Genomic DNA, 22,475 nt, shown 5'->3' with positions numbered 1-22,475 from the left:
AACCTAATGTCTCCTGGGAACGGGCACAGGTGGACCCTTCCCACTCCCGTCCGAGCCTCAGTGTCCTCACTGTTGAAGGATGCTCTCCTCTCATGCGGTTAACATCGTTCACAAAGTTCTCTTACTACCCAGGAGTGGGACATGTGTCCACTGCCCACGTGTACCTCGAAATGAAGCTGTTTGGGAAACATGGCCTTAATATTTGGGTCTCTTTCTTTCATCATTTGTAGACAAAAAACATTAAAATCTGTTCTGAAATAATTTATTTTTTAATAGTGACTTTTGTAAAAAGTTACACTTATTTAGGAAAACTTGAAGAAATTCAACAGAGTAAATGGCTATTAGGGACAACTAAATGTGCAAATTTCAAATGCTTTCTATATTAAGTATAAATAATTCCATGTTTTCACATTAAGAATGAAAATATTGATAAACACAAAATATTAAAATACAAACTGTAGAAGAACTAGCTGAACACTGAAGTTTATTTAAAATCTTTAGAAAAAAATTATTAAGATTGATGTCCAGCAAAGAGGCTGGTGGCATCGCGAGTGGCAAACATGTCAGATAACACATGTAAAGGCTACGTAGAGTTATAGACGGCTAATATTTGCAGGTTGTAAGTTCCAGACCAAAAAAAAAAAAAAAAAAGGCAGCCTTTACCTCTGGGAACAATGTGTTTCCCCGTTTTGTCTAGAACAAGTAGGACAAGAATACAAAGCATATCGAGAAACTGCAGGCTGAGGACAGAAAGAAATTTCCTTAAGCTCATGGTCACAGGGTTTTGCTGTCCCAATGCTAAGGGGCCACTGGATGTGAGGTCACTGCCAGCACCTGGGGACATAGCGTTAGCACAGCAAATAGAACCATCATTAAAGGCCACACCTTCCCGGTGACCTTCTCCAATCTCATCCCTGTTCCTTCCTAATCTTATCTCTAAGGAGGTAGGATACTCAGATGCATGTCTCTACTGTTTCTTATCATATGGCTGAGAAGTGGCTCTGACCAAAAGCTTCATTAAGAAGCATGAGCTTTTAATGAATTAACCTTTGATGCAATTCCTTCTTTCTTAGGGAAGGCAAACCAAAGTGCATCGAAGAGGCCAAATCCCCAACGCAGTCAGGGACTTGTGCCGGTGCCGGTGACACGAACCACTATGACCATGTTATTTCAAGACACTACAGCAAGCGTTTTCCCCAAAGCAGAAGAAACATCTTCATTTAAATAATGTTAAGTTTGCAATAAAATAAATAAAGTGACTTACGTAAACACAACAGAGAGCTCACTTTAACAAGGCAGCTGGTTAAATTCACGCAAGCTATATACAGACGGTGCCCCTGACAACAACCAGAAAATAGGTTGTTATTCAGTCTTCCTACTTAAATCTCTAGGGCAGCATTTCACCGGAATAAGAAAAAAATCCCTCATACGTAATATAAGGGCACATTATACATGTACACACTTTGATGCACACATCACCCTAACTTCGAAGGGAAGACGGTGATAACCAAGACAGTCACACGTCTTCCCCCTATGGAAATAACTGGATTTTTCCAAGGTGCATACTGTAAAGAGCAGCTGGCTTGCTTTTCAGTGTGAACGTGTTCGGTTGCAGCAGGCCTCAGAATCAGTCTGTGGATGGTTTGCTTCTGCCGTGTCCGTGGGCAAGGAGCCAGGCAGGTGGGGAAAAACCACTAACTACTGACTCTCTGAATATGTCCACTCTCCCTGAGCTTCCCGGGCGTCTGGCAGAGGGCCCGCGGGCCGTGGGGCTTCGGCTTCACGTCTGTGAGCGAGGCCGACGCGGGGCTGGCCGGGAGGAAGGGCTCCGGGTTCCCCGGCCCGCCCGGGACGACGGAGCGGTCCTGCCACGCGTCCCGAGGCCACGCGGCTCCCGGCCTTCCGCGTGGCAGGTGAGGACGAGCTCTGGGCCGGACCGACACCATCCACCGCCAGTCGCTAGCTTCGCTCGAGGGCCGCCTGGGAACGTTCCCCACGACGGCGACCGAGAGCTTATCTTCCCTCCCGGCTGGAAGCCCCCGGGAGCTCTCTGCCGCGGGGACGGCCCTCGGCGGCGTCAGCGCGTTGAGGGCATAGCACCATGCTGGCTAGTGGCTCGAGGCCCCCGGCGGCCGGGCGGGCCACCGCTGCCGTCAGCCGTACAGCTGCTTGAACTGGAAGCACTCGTTGCAGTAGCCGTTACACTTGGCGTTGCCGAAGTGGTCGCAGGCGGGGGCGCGGCAGCGCTGCTTGGGCGGCTCCTCGGGGGCCGGCTCGCCCCGGTGCGGCGTCGGGCCCGCTCGCTGGCTGAGGTGCTGGCACTCCATGCAGAGCTCCTCGCTGCGGCAGGCCAGGATGTTCTTGCAGGAGGCCCGGGCGCACTTGGGCCTCGAGGCGCTCGGCGTGGTCCGAGGCACGTCTCTGCGCTGGCTCGATCTCTGAGAGGGAAGAACAGAGGGAACGGTGGGTCCCGCTACTCGGGGACAGCACGGGGCAGTCTCAGCAGACAGCGTGGGTTCTGCAAGGAGCTCTACGGGGCGCAGAGCATCCCCCTGGCCCAGGGAACCAGAGCTCCAGGCGCAGTCCGGGAACAGGAGCTGTCCGCGGACGCTTCCTCCCGGTCCCACGAAAGCAGGCCTGGCCCCAGGGAGGCCGAGTGGAGCCCCCAAGCCTCACCCGGAGGCCTGCGAACGCTGGCCCGGCTCACCTCTGCTTGCGTGAATAATAAGCTGCCCTTTTTTAAACTCCCTGCCATCTATGAACAGGACAGGCATGCGTCAGCCAAAGCTGGCTTTTCTTAGGTGCCATTGCGCAGAGGCCCGGGGACGCTCTGCCTCCTCCCCGTCTCGTAGTAAAGGATTACTTGAGGAAGCCTGCTAGCCTCTTAGATGCCCGTGCTTCGACTACAAACCCAAGAAGTCTCTGGTCAGCATCTAGCTTTTTGGAGACTTTAGGAGGTTTAAGTGTTTTTTTTTTTTTAATTTTTTTAATGTTTATTTATTTGTGAGAGAGAGAGACAGACCGAGTGTGAGCGGGGGAGGGGCGGAGAGAGAGGGGGAGACACAGAATCCCAAGCAGGCTTCAAACTGTCAGCGCAGAGCCCAATGCAGGGCTCGAATGCGTGAAACTGTGAGATCCTGACCTGAGCCAAAGCCAGACGCTTAACAGACTGAGTGAGCCACCCAGGAGCCCCACGGAGGTTTTATGAGGTTTTAATCTATGGCTGGCTTTATTTACTTTTCAGTTAATTATTTACCTATTAAAAGCTTTTATTTATTTTGAGACAGAGACAGCACCGAGTGGGGAGGGGCAAAGAGAGAGAGGGGGAGACAGAATCCCAAGCAGGCTTCAAACTGTCAGTGCAGAGCCCAATGCAGGGCTCGAATGCGTGAAACTGTGAGATCCTGACCTGAGCAGAAACCAAGAGTTGGACGCTTTACAGACTGAGCCACCCAGGCGCCCCTATTTACTTTTCTTTTTATTTATTTATTTATTTATTTTTGGGACAGAGAGAGACAGAGCATGAACGGGGGAGGGGCAGAGAGAGAGGGAGACACAGAATCGGAAACAGGCTCCAGGCTCCGAGCCATCAGCACAGAGCCTGACGCGGGGCTCGAACTCACGAACCTCGAGATCGTGACCTGGCTGAAGTCGGACGCTTAACCGACTGCGCCACCCAGGCGCCCCACCCTATTTACTTTTCAAATGCATTCTAAAGTATCCTTCGGCCATGAAAATCAAGAGCCGCTGCTGCACTTCCAACCCTGGGCGCCACAGTGACCCCACCCCACTCCCATTCCTCCCCGGAACAGGGAGGAAAGTCTGCTTGTCACCGTGGGGCAGCAAGGAGGGCTGGCCCAGCGGGGAGGGGGGAGGACCTCAAAATGTCTCACCAGGTGCTCTTCAGTCCTTTTCGCCTCGTGAAATCTCTGGGTCTGCGCTTCGATGAAACACTTCTGGCAGTACCCTTCGAACACGGTGCTTCCGAGGGTGCCGCATTCCCTCCCCAGGCAGGGGACGGCATTCTGGAACCTGGGGGCCGTGGGACTGGCCTTCGTGGAAGCGGCGACGAAATCTAAAAGACAGCGGGTGCTGATCAGTGCCACGGGCCGTCTCCAGGCAGGGAGAGACACTGACATTAGAGGAACAAAACAGGTTTCGGACACAGATTCGGGCAGCCTGCGGGGGGCGGGGCGGTGCAGCGCGGCCTTTTGTAAATGCAGCCGAGTCAAAGTAATGATAATGCCATTACTGACACATCTTTGACTGTATAAATCTCTCATTTTTGGACATGCTGCACCAGCCAGGCACAGCTACTGTGCAGAGGCATTAACTGCCCGTCCCTCTTTCAAATTAGATTTTCAGCACATCGGTGGGGACTTCCCTCTCTCCGGCTGCTGCTCTTCAGATTTTGGGTTTTCTCTATTGCATCTAAGTCTCCAAAGAAGTCTTGGTTAAACTCTACCTTATAAATGCCAGACACTCAACGGCCTCGTTCGCGAAAACAAATTCTACGGATGCTACCTACGAGGCGCTGTAGGGTTTTTGGAAGGTGGTTTCCTGTGCCTTTCGCCTCCACGTGGGGCTGGCACAGCCACGGTGACCGTCCCTCTGTGCAAGCCGCACCTGGCCCCATCGCCCAGAGCGGCCGCCTTCTTGAAGCTCAGGAACTAAACCGCTTCGAGACAGGGGTTTTGAAACGGGAGTTGGGAAATCGATCATGTCACTCACGTTTGTTTTCTCTGTACTCGATGAAACACAGCGTACAGAAGCCTTTGTTTTCTGGAGTCCCGAAATACATGCAGCCGGCTTTTCTGCACTTGCTCGTCCCTGTCCTGTCCCCTGGAGTCCGTGGGGCCTGAGAGAGGCAGCCAGAGGGAGCCTCGGTCCCAGCTCTGCGGCAAGAATGTGGGGAGAGACTCTGGATGAGCTGCGAGGGGTCCGACTTGGACCTCTGGTGACAGGAAGGAGGGACGCTGGAGCTGAGGCCCGAGGAGGGCTCCGCCGTAGTCCTTTTGAAGCAAGTACTGCAGATTCCATTAAACGTCCTGGTGACATCCTGCAGGCAGGCTCGGCACTTCCCGGGGTCTAAGTGCCTCATGCTGTCCGAGGTGTGGCCCGCGTTAAGCTGCCGGGCCTGGTGGCACCGCTCACAGAATCCGTTGTGCTGCACGTTCAGCGTGAAAGGGCAGCCGGGGCTCCTGCATTTCATGGCGGTGGTCTCGCTGAACAGGAAAAGGCTGGGCGCCGTCGGAGGGGCCGAATGAGGCCCCCCGGTCGGCTCCTCGGGGCTCCAGCCCCCGGGCTCGTAGGCCTCACCCCGCGAGGCCCCGGCCGCCGCGCCTGGGAGCCCCTCGGGGCCCGGCTTGGAGTGCAGCTTTGAGGACTTGGTGTGGTTGCTTTGCCGCCTCTCGGAGCACTCGTGGCACAAAGGCTGGGTGTTCACGGACATGAAGAAAGGACAGTTGGGCGTTTCACATTTTACGTCCATGAGGGAGAGCTGGGGCACGGAAGGTTCCAAAGGGTTCTGAGCGCGCGCCTCTCTCCGCTCTTGCTCACTGTTCTCCTGCCACTTCTTGTACTCGTGCTGGACGAGTTCAAAGTAATCATCTACCAAGTTTATTTCTTTTGGTAAGTTAGCTTCATCCAGCCTAAAGACCAAAAGGCGATATATGAGACCACGTGGCCACACACACGGCTTCCCGTCACTAGCTCGCAGGGCAAACCTTTTAGCACGTGGCTTATGGCGGTAACTGGGTAACCGTTCACTGAAAAGCAGGCCTGTGATAAAGGGTTCGCACTCCTAGCACAGTCCTATACCGCTAAGAAGGCTTCATTATTTCAGGAACCACTGTCTTACTTAATCAATCTCGCACCACCCCCAGTGGCAGCTAATTCCAAAGAAAGGGCTATTCTGGGGCTGCCTCTATAACCTAATTACTCTGGTCCTCTCTTAAAAAGTCACTTTTACCTTTTCACTCCTCAGAGATCCAATTTCTGGTAAAACATGACTCAGGGCATTCATTTGGGACTAGGCTACTCTATAGTTCAAACTACTCTGGGACTTTGTGTCCCGTGTTCGGCCGTTATTAATCTTAAACTTGTGCCTGGTCTCTATCAGCATGAACTGCTAGTCTCAGTCGAGGAGCGGAAGACACGCCCACGGGGCGCTGTCCACTGACTTCTGATCATCTGTAATTTGTTCATCTCCACTGGAAGAAACTGATGCTCATAGGCCTTCATGGTCCTCTCTTGTACATTTCAAGTCCTAAGAAACGGGCATCCCTCTAACATAAAGCCCAGTGTTTAAGGTCTGGATACGTGCACAATGTGCACTCTGAGTCTCTCCTCCACCTTCCAAGTTGGCACATTCCTATGGCCGCCGTAGAAACCCCATCTACAACCCAGTCTGTGTCTGATGTGTCTGTCCTGACCAAGAAGCCAAGAGAAAAAGGCTTTTGTTTCCAAGGATTTTCACTTGCTGGCCCACTGCTAGGGCCATTCAACGAAACAAAACAAAACTATCGTTGGTTTAATATACTTAAAAGCCACAGCGCTGACCGTCGGCATCCAGATATGCAGGCAATCGCTATGGATAAAGTACTTGTTCTCACGTGAAACCAAAGTTAGGACTGCCTCCGGTCACCCTCTCTGATTCATGTACACAACTCTGGATTTGTTTCACATTGGAGGAAACTGGCTTCGAATAGCTTTACTGTGGAGCTCGGGGGTGGCCTCGGCTTACGTGGCTGTCATACAAACAGCTGAGGATGACAGAGGAAGAGAGCTAAGAGTAAACTCTTACTTTGCAGCATTGATCAAATGGGTGGTGCCGTGGTCCCAGCCTTGGACGGGGATTTCGATCACCATCAAGTACTCCTTCAAGAGCTTTTCCTTCATCTCGTTTTCAGGATCGGTCAAAAAGTGAACTTTTAAGTCTTCAAATCTTCCTCGCTCTCTGTTAACAAGTGGAACAGCTCGGATTTCTGGGGGAGGGGGGGCGGGAAACAAAAAAAAAAAATAACACGTCAGCAACATGTGATTCCACTACATGAGATTACGCGTGAGGCCGCGCAGATGTAACCGTTAAATTCTGCAAACACAAAAAGGATACAATTAAAGAACTTTGGAAAAGTGTTATCAAACTCAGCTGGTGGAGCAAACTATACTAAACTCTAACATCCAGTGCTTTCTTCAGGAAGCTCAGGAAATACCAAGCAGCCTGGAGGCAGTGGATCTCACTGGTTAAATCCCAGAATTCAGAATCGGACTGATCCGATTTTCGATCCTCTGTGATAGAAGGCAAGTTACTGAACCGCTCTGAGCTTCAAGGGTCTCATCTATAAAAACAAGGCCACCAATGCTTACAGCCCATACACCCTTACACCCTGTGTATTACAGCTTACACCCTGTGGATGAAATGAAATAAAAATAATGTCCCTAAAGCACTTAGCACACTGCCTCTTCACTGGCTCTTCAAGCTATTATAATGATAGCTAACCTGACAGACCTTTACCTGCACCATGCCAGGGCTCTGTGCCTTACTTTGTCATGTATCAATGGCAGCAGGAATGTGATGCTTATATCTCCTACTTGAAAGTACTGCCACAGCATACACAACGACAGCCGGGGTTACGATTACCGCTATTGCAGTATTGGTGCTAATCAGGCCCCTAACAGAACACCGTATTCAAGTAAAAATAACCGTAAATGAGGCGATTGTCATAGGGCCCAAAGAGCCTGGTGTTCAGTGGGAACAGGGTGTCCCAGTATCGACCAGTAGTTACAAGTGTGGATTCACGCGCAGTTTTCTCACCAGGGCCGCTGTCCTTCAGGGTCACCAGGGGTACAAAGTGCTGGCTGTCGTAGCCGAGAATGATGGGGTATCGGTAGCATTCTTGGGCCGGCCAGTGCAGAGGCAGGTAAATCCCGCCCACCTTCAAAGGAGCGAAATTGGAACCCGATTCCAGACTTCTCAGCATTTTGTCTGTGTAGGGAAAGAGAAAGAGATAAATAAGGCCCGCTGGTGATTTTCACCCAATTCTCTTCAGCTGCTGTTGCCTACGACTTAGGTAGCATGGGTTTTTCCTAAGAGCTAAAGCATTAGAGCCGAACGGCCCTTGAACACAAATAAGCAATCTACAGGCATCTCACCTGAAATGACAATGATCGGCCTTCTGAGTATGTTGCAAAGGACAAAGATGTGTATTTCTTCCAGTGAGTTATACTGAAGTCCACCTCGGGCCATGGGTGTGTCTGTGGATGCCATTTTGACGAGGCTGTCCCACTCATCGGTCCAATTCTAAGGAGAAGGGGTAAAGGGAAAAATCACGATTGAGTGAATGTTCTCAGCGTTAAAAACTCAGTCGACTTCGCTCTCTACTGATTCATTTATGTAACTCAGCTGACTTTTCCCCTTTCTGGAAACCATCATTCAAATGATCACCCTTTTTTCCCCATTTTGGTGTTCTTCCTTTATTTTTTCCACTAGAAGGCAAACTTAAAAAGTGGGGGAGGATGGGGACAGCACCTGTTCTCAAAAAAAAAAAAAAAAAAATCCCTCATGAGGCATAGCACCAAAGCCCCTTACCCAAATGCACACAGAAATTCCAGGCCTGTGACTGAGAACAGCGAGGCCCACGTTTGAATTGGATTGGCAGGCTCAGTAAAGCATACAAAGGGCCAGTGAGATTGGAAAGCAACCGAAACACCACAGGCAAGGCCAGGAACAGAAGCCCTTCTGCTGAAAGGAAGAGACGCCACAGCTGAAAGGTGGCAACAGCCTCAGGTTCATCCCATAGGAGGTTTCTGGTGTTTTCCACTGACTACGCTTTGCCTAGCCCAGTGCATGTGACCTTGTAAATCATAAGCTCCTTGAGAGCAGGGGGCTGGCCTGGGGAACCCCTGCCCACCAAGGAGCTCTATCAACAGATACTGAACGGGGGAGCAAAACATACCCGAGTGTCGTAGCAAAGCCCCGTTTCCACAAACTCCTGAGACTTAAGAGACTCCAGCTGCCAGCGGAATTTAAAGTTGCGCGTATCTGTCTCCTTGAGAGTGCTGAAGAGTGCCTTCCTCAGGACCAAGTCTGTGTCCTGAACACCCCACATGTACTGGGAAGCAGCGTGCATGAGGCAGTTTCCATCGCCTGAGGACAGAAGCAGCACACATCAAAGACCCAGCAAAGGTTTTCAGGATGCACTCGCCCTGGCTGGCGCAGGGCACTGAATAATAAGGCGTGAGAGAAATGCAAATGGCTTAATTTCTTAGTCAAAGGACACACTGAGAACACTTCACAAGCTAATGACAGCTTTAAGGAAAAAACCATCCTTTTCACTCTTATTCTTAACGACTGACGCCAGCAGAGCAAAGGAGCCAGTGACTGATTATCAGGGGACCTTGGTTCTAGCCTAGCTCTGCCCTAACTAACTGATTTTGGTGTGACCTTGGGGAAATTCCCCAGCTTCTGAGTATTTTTTCTCTTCGTGAAACGAGAGCACTGGATTATAATCTCTAATGCCCGTCCCCTTCTAGCATTCCTTGATGTTTGGGCTAAGACACTAGTGCTGTTACTCGTCTGGCTCTAGAGAGAACACACGGGGTCATACGCACGAACCAGGAAGCTGGCCTGGCTCCCTTCACTAGACAGGGACGGTCTGGCTATGACTCAGTGGTAAATGACTTGACCATTCCGCTGAAGACTTTGGGGCCTGGGAGTTTCCTCTCCTGGTTTATACAGTGGGATTGAGACTCTCGAATTGCCTACCGCCAGCCTGCCTTCCAGCATTCTGAGAAAAAGACAGGTCTAACTTTATTCCATGACTGTTACTTTCACAGATGAAAACCCACGATTCAAGAGACTGCCTTTTCCCCCAACCTCCAAACAATGAACGTTTGGGGGGGAATGTGCAATACCAAAAAAGTTAACTCCTTACTCTCTGTTGGCGAGCGCACAGTTGTTTTTATCGAGAAAAGTTCACCTGTTTTCTTGCATTACTCCCCAAGTAGGGCTGTAAAAGCTTCTGAAATCTTTTTTTTTTTTTATCAGATTTTAATATAGTCAAACTGTAAAAAAACCAAAACAGAACACCAAAGAAAACCCCTCACATACACATATCCACAGCCAGCATCCCTGCAATTTACACGCAAAGACTAGCTAAATAAAATATTGAGACACACGAGCGAAAAGAAGATCGCGCAGTCCTTTGTCTTGACAGAAGTGTGGCAACAACTGTATTCTGTTGAAATTTCCCCTTTGCAAAATCTAGAGCAAAGATAAGGCTTTTTTTTTTTTCTTCTTCTTCTTCTTCTCGCGCTTACTTTCAGTTCTTTATTGAGAGGCACCAGTACAAAATTCCCTAAGTAACATCAGGAATTCCCCAGCGCCAAGTTATTTGACTAGCAATTGAGCAACAGCTATTGTACTTTTTGTTCTGGTGTGCAGACATTTAAACTGTGAAGCGCACCCTGGACTTTCCAAGTGGGCGTGGCCAGGGTGAGCTGGAATAAGGCTATTCATTATACAAGTGAAATCGCTGTAGCCAATAGACGCTGGAATTTTTCACATGAAGTTTCAATTTTATGCCACCTACTCCCTTCCTCATTCACCACAGTCTCATATCCTCAAATGCAAACTTGTGAATCACCCCCTCCCCAAACAGACCATTCACTCTGTAGAACCCACCTAGAGGGGGAAGGTTGTTGTTGTTTTTTTTTTTAAAGGTGCTAATAAAAACCGGAGTAAAAATTTGTTTTTCCCCCTCCCCTAAATATCTTTTCTTCCTTTTCCAGAATTTTAAGGCATTTTCTTGAACCTGGGGAAATAAAAGGATCTGGGCCCCCAAATCCCTATTGCCCAGCAAATGGTATCAAAATCCACTTGTTTTTGCAGCTTTATTTGTAGCATGAACCCTTACTGGCTTAAATGACCTATCTTTGCAAGGCAAGTGTTTACTATTTATATACATCGTTTTTGGGTTTTTTTTTTTTCTTAAGGAGAATTTCAACCTAAAATGTCAGTTAACTCTGTTAATGATAAGATGGTTTTCCTCTTCCTACCGCGTTACTAATTTGGCAGAATCTCTCTGTTTCCGACTCTCCCAAAGTTCACCGTGTCGCTTTTTTGGTAACAAAAACGGGAGAGAGTTAAAACCACAAACCGTCGGGAATACACACCCCTTGAGGATGACTTAACATAATTACCCACTTCTATGCATCACTTGATTTAAGGCCAAGAACAATGTAAACCCTACCTATTCCCAGTTTTCATTCTACCTTTATTTCCAAGAACCTGTGCTTCAAAAGTAGAGACAACATGTTGAAGTAACGCACAAGACCACCCAGGACACAGCAAAATACGTATCTCCAATCACTCCACTTACCCAACTCCAAAATAGCCAAAGATAATGTACCAACTAAGTTAATTAACTTAATACTCTTATCATCTCCCTGTCAACAAGGATCTCCTCTGCTTGGATATATTATTTGGATCGAGGTGGTCTTAACGAAGGACTGTTGTGGATGTAAGAACCTCTAAGATTCCTGTCCTCACTTAGACTGTGAGCGTTTCATTGATTGTGAACAGTCTATTTGCTTCTTGTGATAATTCGCTATGTGCTAATGCAGGATTTTGCATCTGCATAAAACAGTACGCTTGGATGTTTCCATGATATACCTACTCTTGCTCAAAGGAAGTAATCAAAATACAAAACAATAAAGCTTAGAACAGGAAACAGCTACTCATGGTAAAGGGCCATTGGGCAGACACACACAGACAGCAAAGAAATTCAGAACTAGGAATCCCTAAAAATAATAAAGTAGAGGTCTAAAGTCTGTGCCAAAAAGCTCAAGTACCTTTCTATCTCATATCATGGGACCCAAACCAACAGAACCGAGGTAAGAGCAGAGCCGACAACAAGGGGCCCCTTTTGTCCTCAACAGCCATGCACTGGTTAAGCCACACATGCAATCAATTCAAGAAGTGTAAGGTCATTATCACAAGCATCCTCTAATGGTAGTGGGAAATAACAACAGTAGTACTAGTTTTCACACCATGCTTTCCTTTTGAACTGAAAACCTTCGAAGGTTTCCACTACTGGCCAGGGAAGCGTATTTTACAAAGGACTAAACAGGCAGCCCCAGCAATTAGATACGGAAGTCATCTAATGGGAGGCATGGTGTTTAGAAATGCATTCCTCGAGCCTCAGTGCCTCTGCTCTCTAAGACACACAACTACAGAGTAGCCTTAACAAAAATAGTGGCAAAGGAAGCTTGCTTTCATCACATGCCTATCATAGAGTTTCTACACCGAAGCGTCCACGGTCTCAAGAGACTCGCGTCTGGGCTAGGGCGACCAGAATTTGTCGAATTCTGTCGGCACCGTGGCGGCCAGCCCCAAGACCAAGCTTACCGTTCGTTTTCAGGGCCACCAGCTTCCTGACTTCTCGACACCAGTTCAGCTTCTTCTGGCTTTCGAGGGAGGCCTGGATGGTTCTGTCAATGAGCGCTTTGTGGATGATCTCCCGAAACTGGGGACAAAACTGGCAAGTTCTGAACATTTCCAGCGTGTACCGGTGCATGGATTTGAAATGGTGAATGATCCCGTTGGTAGGCTTAAATATATCTTCTGGAGTTCTCTCTCGTATCTTCACAGCTTTCCGCATGTTGCTCAAATACAAAGCCTGGGGAAGGAGTTGTTCAGCCATGGTGCTCTGCAACACCTGAAGAGGAGGGGGGGACAAAACCCATTCCGTGAGTCCAACTCCGATACCGCTCCTATATACCTGGCGGCAGGAAACCCCTGTGTTTGATCTGGTCATTACCCTCATCTGTAGGCAAAAGATCTTAGCCGCCTCTAGTCCCAGGATACTAGCTGGCCCCCAAGATGAACTCACACTGGACTCTTTTAAGTTACATCACTTTTACAGATTAGTCTAAACAAGAGAAGGAAGGCGGAGAGTGGGTACTGAGGAGGAGGGGAATAACCCGCGTTTTCAGTAACGTTTGTCAGGGAGCCAAGCCCATCTGTCAGCGACAGGTACTGTACCTCATAACCAACAAGCCCCCATCTCATTCTGACGCTACTCTGACACAGCCACTGGATCTCGGGAGCCCTGAATGCCAGTGCCAGCCACAAGATAGTCCTGACAAGTCTGTGGCTCCTCCCCTATGACCACTCCCCTTGCTCTTAGGCAAAGCCTTGATTCATCTCTTGTAAGCCCTCCCTCCCTATACTGGAAAGTAAATGTTTTGTGAGAAATCTTGAAATATTATGCTGTCACATAGGCTGCTGATTCAAGTTTCTCCTTTAGCCCCAAGGTGAAATATTTATAAAGAGCTTATTTCTAAAATGTATTCTAAAATTTATAGAGTTTTAACTGAGTATAACCAACGAAAAAAGCCTATTTCCAGTAAGATGCTTTGCAGTTTTAAGACCAGATAATAAGCAATCTTTCAGAACCTCTCCACTGAACTTTACAAGATCAGAATAAGAAACAAAAATAACAATAACAGAAGAAGAAATTTCACACTTCCAAGAGCAGGCATTAGAGCTCAATCATTTCAACTGCGGACCAGATTTATGATCAACCAACACTTGGATAATACATTCCCCCCCGCCCCACCCGCCGTCTTCACCGTGAAATCTTTAAGCATTCTTTCTCTCTGGTGGAAAGAAAGTCTGGAAGCAGATAAGGAATGATGTTTCAGCCAGGGGGTCACTCAGGACAAATGAAAGAAGACGGGGCAAACCCCAGCATCTACAACCCACGCCAACGGCATGGGATGTTGTGAATTGATGCAACGTGGGATCTTTGCAGTGTGTGGCTGTGTAGAAACCCAGTTCTCATTCCTAAGCCTCAGGAGGGTGCCTCACAATACATCTGGGTTTCCAAGATGAGACAAAGATGGGTTTAGAGCATGAAGATATTCCCTAGGAAGTTTCATGGGAACTGTTAATCTCACTCCTGTATCATAGTATGTGTATTCGACTAGGCAAGCTTTTAGTTGAGAAAGACCTTAAACCTATCTACGAGTAAGAAGAAACCTGGATCTTAGGGAAGCCACTCCTAAGTGGGACTACGCTCTCTTAAAGCCATTGATAAAGTGGTTTAAATTCTTGTGGCTCAAGGTAGAGAGGTTGGACTAGATGACCCTGACGTTGCTTCCGAGGAGTTTTCTGGTGATCGTTTTGGATAAGGATTCCTATCCTGATTGCCAGTGAGGCCTGGGAGACGTCACTCTCTGGGTCAGCTGGTAACCTGTCCTTTGACGTCAGACATTCTCTGAAGGTGGAAATGGGCAAAATTATAACAGGACCCCAAGCACAATGAAGGGACAGAAACATTACACACATTTCTGCTTTGTGGCACGGCAAAAGTCTCACGGTATCACTCATTCATCTGTTCATCACTCAAGAAGCACTGCCTGACCACCTACTGAAGGTCGAGTGCCATGCTTGATGCTGGGGCTAAAAAATCAAAGTCGACCCTATTCTCGGTCTGCAGCCAAGGCAACAGAAGCACAGGTCCCGCCCAGGTTCCACACCATCCAGCGCAGAGAGCTCTGCCCAGATGCCACAACTTCCAACACCTGCCCCTCGCTATTCCCACAACGCAAGGTGTTCCCACAAGCGCCTGCTGCTCTCAGAGGGGAAGAGGCGGGAAGGGAAAAGATTTGAAACAAGCTAAGTGCTGCCTTTTTGTTTTTCTGGGTCTTCTATTATTCTCTTCTGACTTAAAAATCTTTCAGCAAAGACCTTAACTGGTGAGGGCTGTAAACCATATGCAAGACATGCCAATGTCAATACTGGATGGCTCAAGGTCATCTCATTCATAGGCTTAGCCTCGCACAGTGTGCAGAAGTGCCTCCTTAAAAGAACCAAAACGCACAGCCCAAGCTCCCCGTTCTTGGACTTCTCCACATTTAAGATTAAGGAATAGATTCTCCTGACCTATGATTGTCATGCCCTTCCAGGCCAAGATGTACGCTGTTACCCTTAACATTACTTTTACGTTGGTTACCTCACTGGCTTTTTATCCACAAATGCCTCACCCGAATTTCAGGAAAAGTATCCCGCCGACACTTCAAACATTGCACAAGGAATTGTAAAAATCAAAGAAGCACCTTAGACAGCAAGAAGGGGGCAGTAACTGGCTGTTCAGTCACTGGGGACACTAGGGCTGTGGTCCAGAGAGAGCTGTTTCATGAACAATGGTTCTCTCCAAATGCTGCCCCCAGACACTAGACCAGACCAGCTTTCCAAGGAAAGAAGATCAGAGACAGGGAGAACTGAAAACAAAGCGGTCTCAAAAGAGCTGAGCTCCTTCCTTACTTAATACCACTGCTTTCCTGAGAGGCCAGGTGGCAGGATGTGGGACGACCCGGGCTGACAAAGACTGTCTGACTGTGGGGTAGGGGCTGGGGCAGGGGCCCGCAGAACACTGTGAACCGGAGGAGCACCCGAAAAGCAGGCCAACGCGCACACTTGTCTTAACGCTGCTTCCAACAGAAAAAGATGAACGCCTGTCCCTCGACCCCACCCACCTCCTTGCACTTAACTTGGAGTGTCTCTGCAAGCTGTCCCTGGACAGGCAGGCTGGCTGAGTCCCCCACCCCGCCTGGTTCAGTTGCCTCTGCGACACCCCACCCGGCGGTGGGCTGGGTTTGCACAATCTGCCAAGAAGCCACAGCGGTTCTGCAAGGTCTACGTGTCCAAAAGCATGCAGAGCTTGACTTCAAAATAAAGAAAGGCACGAAAAGGAGCAAAGCACCCACGACCACCGACCTAGCAGTCCGGAGGCGATTCTCCACCAGTCCGCTGCAGCGTTAAGTTTTTTTGCAGCATGTAAAAGGGCCAGTTGGCTGGACGAATCCAGAGCTGTCACCCCAACATCTGGCGCGGCGACCTCAAGCCCTAGCATTTCAAGAGCTACAATGGGCACATACGGCCAACAAACTCCCCTCCAGCACCGCTGCAAAGCCCACGCCAGCTAGACGAGGCCAGCCCGCGAGACGCTGCCAATTCCGCACCCGCAGCCCTGGCCCCGCGGAGCCGCTGGGCAGACGCGGCGGTTACCTGTCCCGGCCGCGCGATCCTCTTCCTAAGTCCCAAGTCCAGGTCAGGACCGGCGCGCGCAGTGGGCCGGGATCGATGCGGCGCGGAGGAGGCGCCCCATGGACGCCGGAGCCAGGCGCTCGCTCGCTCGCTGGCCGGGCCGGCCGGGGGTGTGATCAAGACGGCTGCCGCCGCCACCGCCGCCGCACTTCTCTTGGCGGCTGCTGTCACCGCTCCGCCCCCGCGGGCTCCGAGCTCGCTGCACTTGGCCCGCTGCGAAGTCTGCAGACTGCCAGTTCTCTTTTTCCCTTTCTGTTTTACCGCCGGCGGAGGGTCGGGGGGGATTTCCACCCAGGGACTTTCCAGTCACGTGACGCCGGGCCCGGCGCCGAGAGCCGCGGGTCGCCGGCCGCCAGGGGGCGCAGGGGGCGCAGAGGGCGCGGGACGCGCGCGAGGCGCGGGAGGCGCTGGAGGGGCAGCTGGCGCAGGAGGCGAGCGGCGCCCCGCCCCGCCCCGCTCCGCCCCGCCCCGCCCCGTCCCGCCCTCCGCGCGAGAAACTCCTGCGCCCCGCCCCCGGGTGTCCCCGCGTGAGTCACCTGGGCATTTCGGAAGCTGGCTCACGTCACATCCATGTGGAAATCGCGGTGATGGGAACTGGAAATGAAATAGGTTCTTTTTTTCTCAGCCGTTTTTCTGCAGAAAATCACCAACTGTGGAGAACAAGAAGGGAAATAATAAAGAAAGAAAACCCTAAAAACCACCCGGGCGTCCGGGACCTCAGGCTTCGGGCCGGGTTTGAAACGCCGGGGCTGTGCACGTGATGAGCTCCTAGGGGAGCGCCGTGCTCTGGGCCCCGGAGGGGATTTCGAGAACAAGAAGCGGTCACGGCCCTCGGTCCCCACGCCAGCGTTCCTGCCACCCGGACCCCGCGCTGGTGGGATGCGGGTCTGAAGTGACTCCTGAGGCCCCAGAGCCTTGACATTTGCAGGGGCAAAACCAACCTTAGGTGACGTTAAGAATCAGAGCAACTATCAACCCTGTCCTGCACTTAATTGCCCCTTCTTCAGTTCTGCACCCCGGTGCCCAGGTGATGCCAACGTTCAGGTAGGATTGCAGTTTAGAGATCACTTCTAGTCCATTACTATCCTTGCCACGTCCCCGTGAGACCTTATTAGGAGTCTTTTTAGATCCTGACAATTAGTTCATGCCAAGGTGCCGACAGCTGGCAATACTTTTTTTACCCACCCCCAGCCCTTATTAAATAGTGGGGTAACTTACCGTCTTTACCCAAACGATGTCTTGTGGGAATAGGTGTCAGCCACCTGGACCGTCGAGGTGCATGCGTTGTGGAGGGGGAGGCGTTAGGCACTTTTACTGCTTGGGGGTCCCCCTTGACCCATTTCCTAGAATAGCTAAACTAGAACCAGATTGAGATATTCTGTGCCTTGTCCCCTTCCAGACGTAACTATACTTGTCAGGCTATATATCCCAGTTTTGGAATTAGAAAAATATGCTTCCGTCTCCAGTAGGGACCTGCAGAGACTAGGATGGGGACTGGGTCGAAGGTGGCACTTTTTTGCCAAAGGGAAACTTAGAATAGAGAGTCAGTGGGGGCCAAGTTTCCAAGGCTGGTGGTGCTGGCCATTTGAAACGGATGCCCGGGACTTTTGACAACTCCAGACCTCCTGGGTGTTTCTTCTTACACTTCCTGGCATAAACTCCTCATTCACAAATGTTTTCAGCTGCCGACTCTCAAACAATGGATAGTGAATATGATAATGTTTAGGAAGTCCTTACTATGTGTCACTGTCCAGGCTGGGTGTTTAAAGTGCACTCTGCCATTGAAACCTCACAACAGCTCCACTTTGAAGCTGCGGGAGCTGAAGTGTAAGAAGCTTGAGCCATTCGCCTGAAGTCTACACTTCTACGACTACTCAGCCAGTGGCAGAGCGGCGATTGGGACTGGGCCTGTTTACTCCAAGGTACACGCTGTTAAGTCTTAACTATGACTCTCAGAAAAGATCTCCCAGACTTGAAATCCCAAGGCCCCTGTTTCTACCCTGGGCCCCAGCCTCACAAACACCTGGCAGTCACTTAGTCAGACTGGGGACACTGGGCAGTGGCAGAATGTGAGCTTGGGAGCCAGACAGGCCTTGGTTCATCCTCAGGAAACCTCCTGGGCTAGGTGAGATGATAAGAGATGGTGTATGTGAACGACCGTCCTCAGTCCTCCGACCACTCTCCCTTTGGGCTCCTTCGGAAACAGAGTGTGCCCACTCTGTCTCATGTCTGTCTGGCTCGGGCCCCCGACCCCCTCCTGGAGCTGCCATTGTGCCCTTCTGGGTCCGTGTCTACCGCCTGGTTTGATGAGCTGGTGAGACAATAGCAGGAGTAACAAACCTGAAAGACCATGACCGTATCTGCCGCTTCCGAGCGTCCCGGGGAAGCTACCATGCCACCCTGCCTGCCGGGATTTGTGACGAGGCAATAGCGGTCAGGTGCAGGAGGGGCCTGCAGCACTCAGTTTTGTTCTGTCCGTTCTGGTGAAGCGACCGTCTCTGTTGAGGACCGTTACTCAGGCCTGCCCTCCCCCAGCGTGTACTGTCCTCTCTGTCTTCAAAGTCAGGGCTTTGGCCATACACATTTTCCAGTTTCCTTTCTAACACTTGGCATGTGGGCAAAACCAATAGGATTTTTTCTTGGAGGTAAGTTAGAAGGAAAGGGTAGAAGAAAAGAGATATAAAATTTGGAGAGATTGGTGGAATGAATTGAAACCCAAAGTTTGAGCGCCCCAAAGCCTTGCGGGGGACTTTAGTTTCCGTGATAGACTTTATCAAGACGAATAGAACTCTGCAAAGAGGAAAGTATGGTTATGAACATCCAGTGGACACAGAGGAGGGAAGAACCTGTTTCCTTATATGGAGTGTTTTGAAGAATTCTCGAATTCTGTGCCGTTTTCACTGTGCTGCCAGCATCCGTAGGTCACAGATCACACACGGTGAGGACAGGTGACCTCCTGGAGTTAGTCTGTAGGACTGTGTCTGCAGCCTGTATGCTTATGCCACGTTGTGAGCAAGGTGGGCATCCCAAGATAGCGGGGGACAGGGAGCAAGAGAAACCAGATTGGAGAGAGGCAGGTGTGACAATTGGCAAGGGAACCTGAATCTGACTCAGCACACACTGTGGTTCATGAGCCTTTCTTGATCAAGATACAGCTCTGCGTGTTTCCGAGAGCGTGTGGAATTCTAGGGCTTGGCAATCAGGTGTGAAACGAAAATCGGACGTTTTGTGTCTGTTGTTCCATTCTTCTCTCTTCCCCAGGATCGTGCTCTGCTGCTGCAAAGGAAGATCCATATTAAACATATCTTAAACTAGCCTTTTGTAAGTATGGCAGGGTAGCTTTGAATCCCGCTGCAAATTTTTTTTTTAATTTTGTTTAATGTTTATTTTTGAGAGAGAGAGAGAGAGAAAGAGAGAGAGAGAGAGAACACGAGTGGGGGAGGGGCAGAGAGAGAGAGAGGGGGACAGAATCTGAAGCAGGCTCCAGACTCTGAGCTGTCAGCACAGAGCCCAGTGTGGGGCTCGACCTCATGAACTGTGAGATCATGACCTGAGCCGAAGTTGGACGCTCAACCGACTGAGCCACCCAGGTGCCCCTCCTGCTTCAAACTTAATAACCCTTGGCTGAGCTTCGAGATTACTGAAGAGTGATGTTCCCACTTTCAAAGGCTAGTTCTGAAAAGACAATGGAAGCCCTTAGTGGGCTGTAATGACAAGGAGAACTGCGATGATGATGTCATAGATTTCACCATGATACAAATGCCAGATTCTCCTGAAATGCTGCCTCTTATCTAGGAACCTCAGATCCTTTGTAGGTATTATCTGGGGGTGAGTAGAGAAACAAAAGACCCACCGAGCTAACAGGACTTAACTGAGGTAATCCAATGAGTCACTTATAATAGGAACAAAGACCTTCCAGGGGAAGGGAGGGAGTTGGTTTGATGCCAGGAATGGCTTCTCTTATTCCGTTTTGCCTGAAAATATGGGATGCTGGACTCTAAAACCTATCAGAAAATTCATTCCCCCATGAATTCTGGTTTAATTTCCTGGCGACACCTGGCTGAAACACTTGGAAAAATTGTTTTATTTGACATTATGAGTGTACATATTCAAGTCTTGGTTTCATTTCTGTTTCTGTGGAGGCTGCTGTTGAGGACCAGCTATGAACCGTGATGGACCTGAAATGAGTCTGCTTACAGCCAAATGGTATGCTGCGTTGGGTTAGCAGTAAGCTGGGCGTTAACGGAAATAAATTAGTTTTTATTTGGAGTAGTACAGCCATTGTGAAGATCGGCCTTCGATGCTCCCCTCTTCTCGTCACTTGTGCCTGAATTCCCTCAGTCAGGTTTGGAGTGCCCATAATTTTGTCTCCTTGCCAGTCTTGCCTCCTCTCCCTCTTTACCCCTCCCCTACTCTTCGCCCCCCATCACCATAATAAAAAAGTTTTTCGGGGGCGCCTGGGTGGCACAGTGGGTTAAGCGTCTGACTTCGGCTCAGGTCATGATCTCATGGTTTGTGAGTTCGAGCCCCGCATCGGGCTCTGTGCTGACAGCTCGGAGCCTGGAGCCTGCTTCGGATTCTGTGTCTCCCTCTCTCTCTGCCCCTCCCCTGCTCATACTCTGTCTCTCTCTGTCTCTCAGAAATAAATAAATGTTTTTAAAAAAAAAGTTTTTCAATTTTCATCTTTTCAGGGGCCTTTTGGGGGGGACTGGCTAATCTAAGGTAAAACATGTTCATTTTCAAAAAAAGATTGCAATGTGTTATTTTGTTGTACTTCTTGAGAAACATTCCTGTTGAAACCAGAACTTCCCAGAGCTTTAATGGTGGAAATTCCAAGCACTTTGGCAGGCTGGAGACGAAGCTGTTATATTTCCAGGATTCTGAGCGTCCACAGTTAGAAGATACACCATGGACTTAATAATCAGCTTCATGTACACATGTCCATTCTTTTACTCACTGACAGTGGGCTACATTTATTGATGTCATCATATTCCTCTTTCTTCCTCTCTGTGTAGGGAAGGAAAGACTTCCTCTTCTCTCTGAGACTCGAGAGCTGGGTCTGTGAAATAAACTGACAGCAGGCAGATTAACAGAAGAAAATGTATACGCATTTGTTTTTTTTTTTTAATTTTTTTAATGTTTATTTATATTTGAAGGAGAGAGAGGGACAGAGTGTGAGTTGGGGAGGGGCAGAGAGAGAGACACACACACACAGAATCTGAAGCAGGCTCCAGGCTCTGAGCTGTCAGCACTGAGCCCGATGCGGGGCTCAAACTCACAGTGAGATCGTGACCTGAGCTGAAGTCAGATGCTCAACCAACTGAGCCACCCAGGCACCCCAACACATTTGTTGATTTTTAATATTACGTATATAGGGGCATCATAGGAAAACAGTGTATATCCCAAACAGTGGTGAGATTTGACAGCTTGTGTAGGGGAAGGGAGGGAAGCATGTAGGCAATTTAAGGGAGAGCAGATGGTTTTTAGGGAAGATAAATGGGATGGACAAGATAGGAAATGTGACAGTTTGTGACAAAGTTTGGGTGTGGTGGCAATATCTAGTCTCTTCTCCTGTGATGAGTCAGTCTTGTCTGGTTGATAAAGCTCCTGGGGCAGGGATCCATAACAATTGAGTTCATTTTGGAGGTTCTGTCCTTAGGTGGATAAAGGAAGATCCAAGAAAGTCTGTTCCTATATTTTCTGCCTTTCAAGTGCCTTTAGCTCAAAAATTTCAATATACCAAAGTGCATATTTTGGGGTTGCATGCCCTAAACTTAATCAGCAAAACACACACACACACACACACACACACACACACACACACACAGCAAAACTCACCCCTGTTGTGTTGTGTTTCCAGCTCAGCAAGGAGCTCAATTTAACTTTAATTTCGATTCCTGTTAGTTAAATACAATATCTTTACAAGATACATTATGATGCTGTATTGAAGCTAAAATAGAGAAACGCAGAACAAAAGCACATGAAAAGATTCTAAGAGAAGCAAATGCTCATCGTTAGAGAGATGATTGCTCTTCGGTTATTTCTGGTAAAGCAGCAACCCAGTGGCCTTTTGGGACCTTAGAGGAAAGGTCCCCACATAGAGATAAAGCTGTTTAAGTGTGTAATAGAGATACAGACCATGCCTTGAGACTGAAGGCTTAGACAATTCCAAATGCCTTCCCAAAGCTGGAATAGGCACCTGTCTCTGAAAAGAGTATCTTAAAGGACTCTCCATTTCTAGATGAACTTCAAGAGAAGTTTAAAGGAAAATAATTGCATGGTCAATCCTAAAATTCTAAGGATGCCAACAGAGGAACCACGTTACTGAAAGCAGCCTGTCTTAGCACCTCATTGCGCAACA

The 22,475-nt window shown here is 49.3% G+C and overlaps 1 protein-coding gene across 2 annotated transcripts; it reads right to left on the bottom strand.

Annotated features, from left to right (window-relative positions):
• Positions 1-1,265: 1,265 nt before the first annotated feature.
• Positions 1,266-16,182, bottom strand: TNFAIP3 (TNF alpha induced protein 3). 2 transcript variants are annotated; one of them, XM_043592443.1, is made up of 9 exons: positions 16,076-16,182; positions 12,410-12,719; positions 8,958-9,148; positions 8,155-8,302; positions 7,817-7,987; positions 6,806-6,986; positions 4,732-5,651; positions 3,894-4,075; positions 1,266-2,438 (listed from the first exon to the last, which is right to left on the bottom strand). In XM_043592443.1, the coding sequence occupies exons 2-9, from the start codon at positions 12,702-12,704 to the stop codon at positions 2,154-2,156; spliced, it is 2,373 nt and encodes a 790-aa protein (XP_043448378.1). In that variant the 5' UTR covers positions 12,705-12,719; positions 16,076-16,182; the 3' UTR covers positions 1,266-2,153. The 2 variants fall into 2 exon arrangements, with proteins under 2 accessions (XP_043448378.1, XP_043448377.1); XM_043592442.1 differs by lacking the exon at positions 16,076-16,182 and adding an exon at positions 15,785-15,965.
• Positions 16,183-22,475: the final 6,293 nt, after the last annotated feature.

The sequence above is a fragment of the Prionailurus bengalensis genome, chromosome B2, assembly GCF_016509475.1.
Source record: "Prionailurus bengalensis isolate Pbe53 chromosome B2, Fcat_Pben_1.1_paternal_pri, whole genome shotgun sequence".
NCBI classification, from domain to species: Eukaryota; Metazoa; Chordata; class Mammalia; order Carnivora; family Felidae; genus Prionailurus; species Prionailurus bengalensis.
Note: the sequence above shows the minus strand (reverse complement) of the source record. Positions and strands in the feature narration are given on the sequence as shown.

Bases quoted from the DNA above. Each gene is read 5' to 3' on its own strand.
- TNFAIP3 (XM_043592443.1), bottom strand. From the start codon at position 12,704: ATGGCTGAACAACTCCTTCCCCAGGCTTTGTATTTGAGCAACATGCGG. The intron at 7,988-8,154 runs GTGAGATGCCTG...TTCCCTACACAG, and splicing joins GCCGATCATTGTCATTTCAG to ACAAAATGCTGAGAAGTCTG. The intron at 5,652-6,805 runs GTAAGAGTTTAC...TTTGGTCTTTAG, and splicing joins CATTTGATCAATGCTGCAAA to GCTGGATGAAGCTAACTTAC.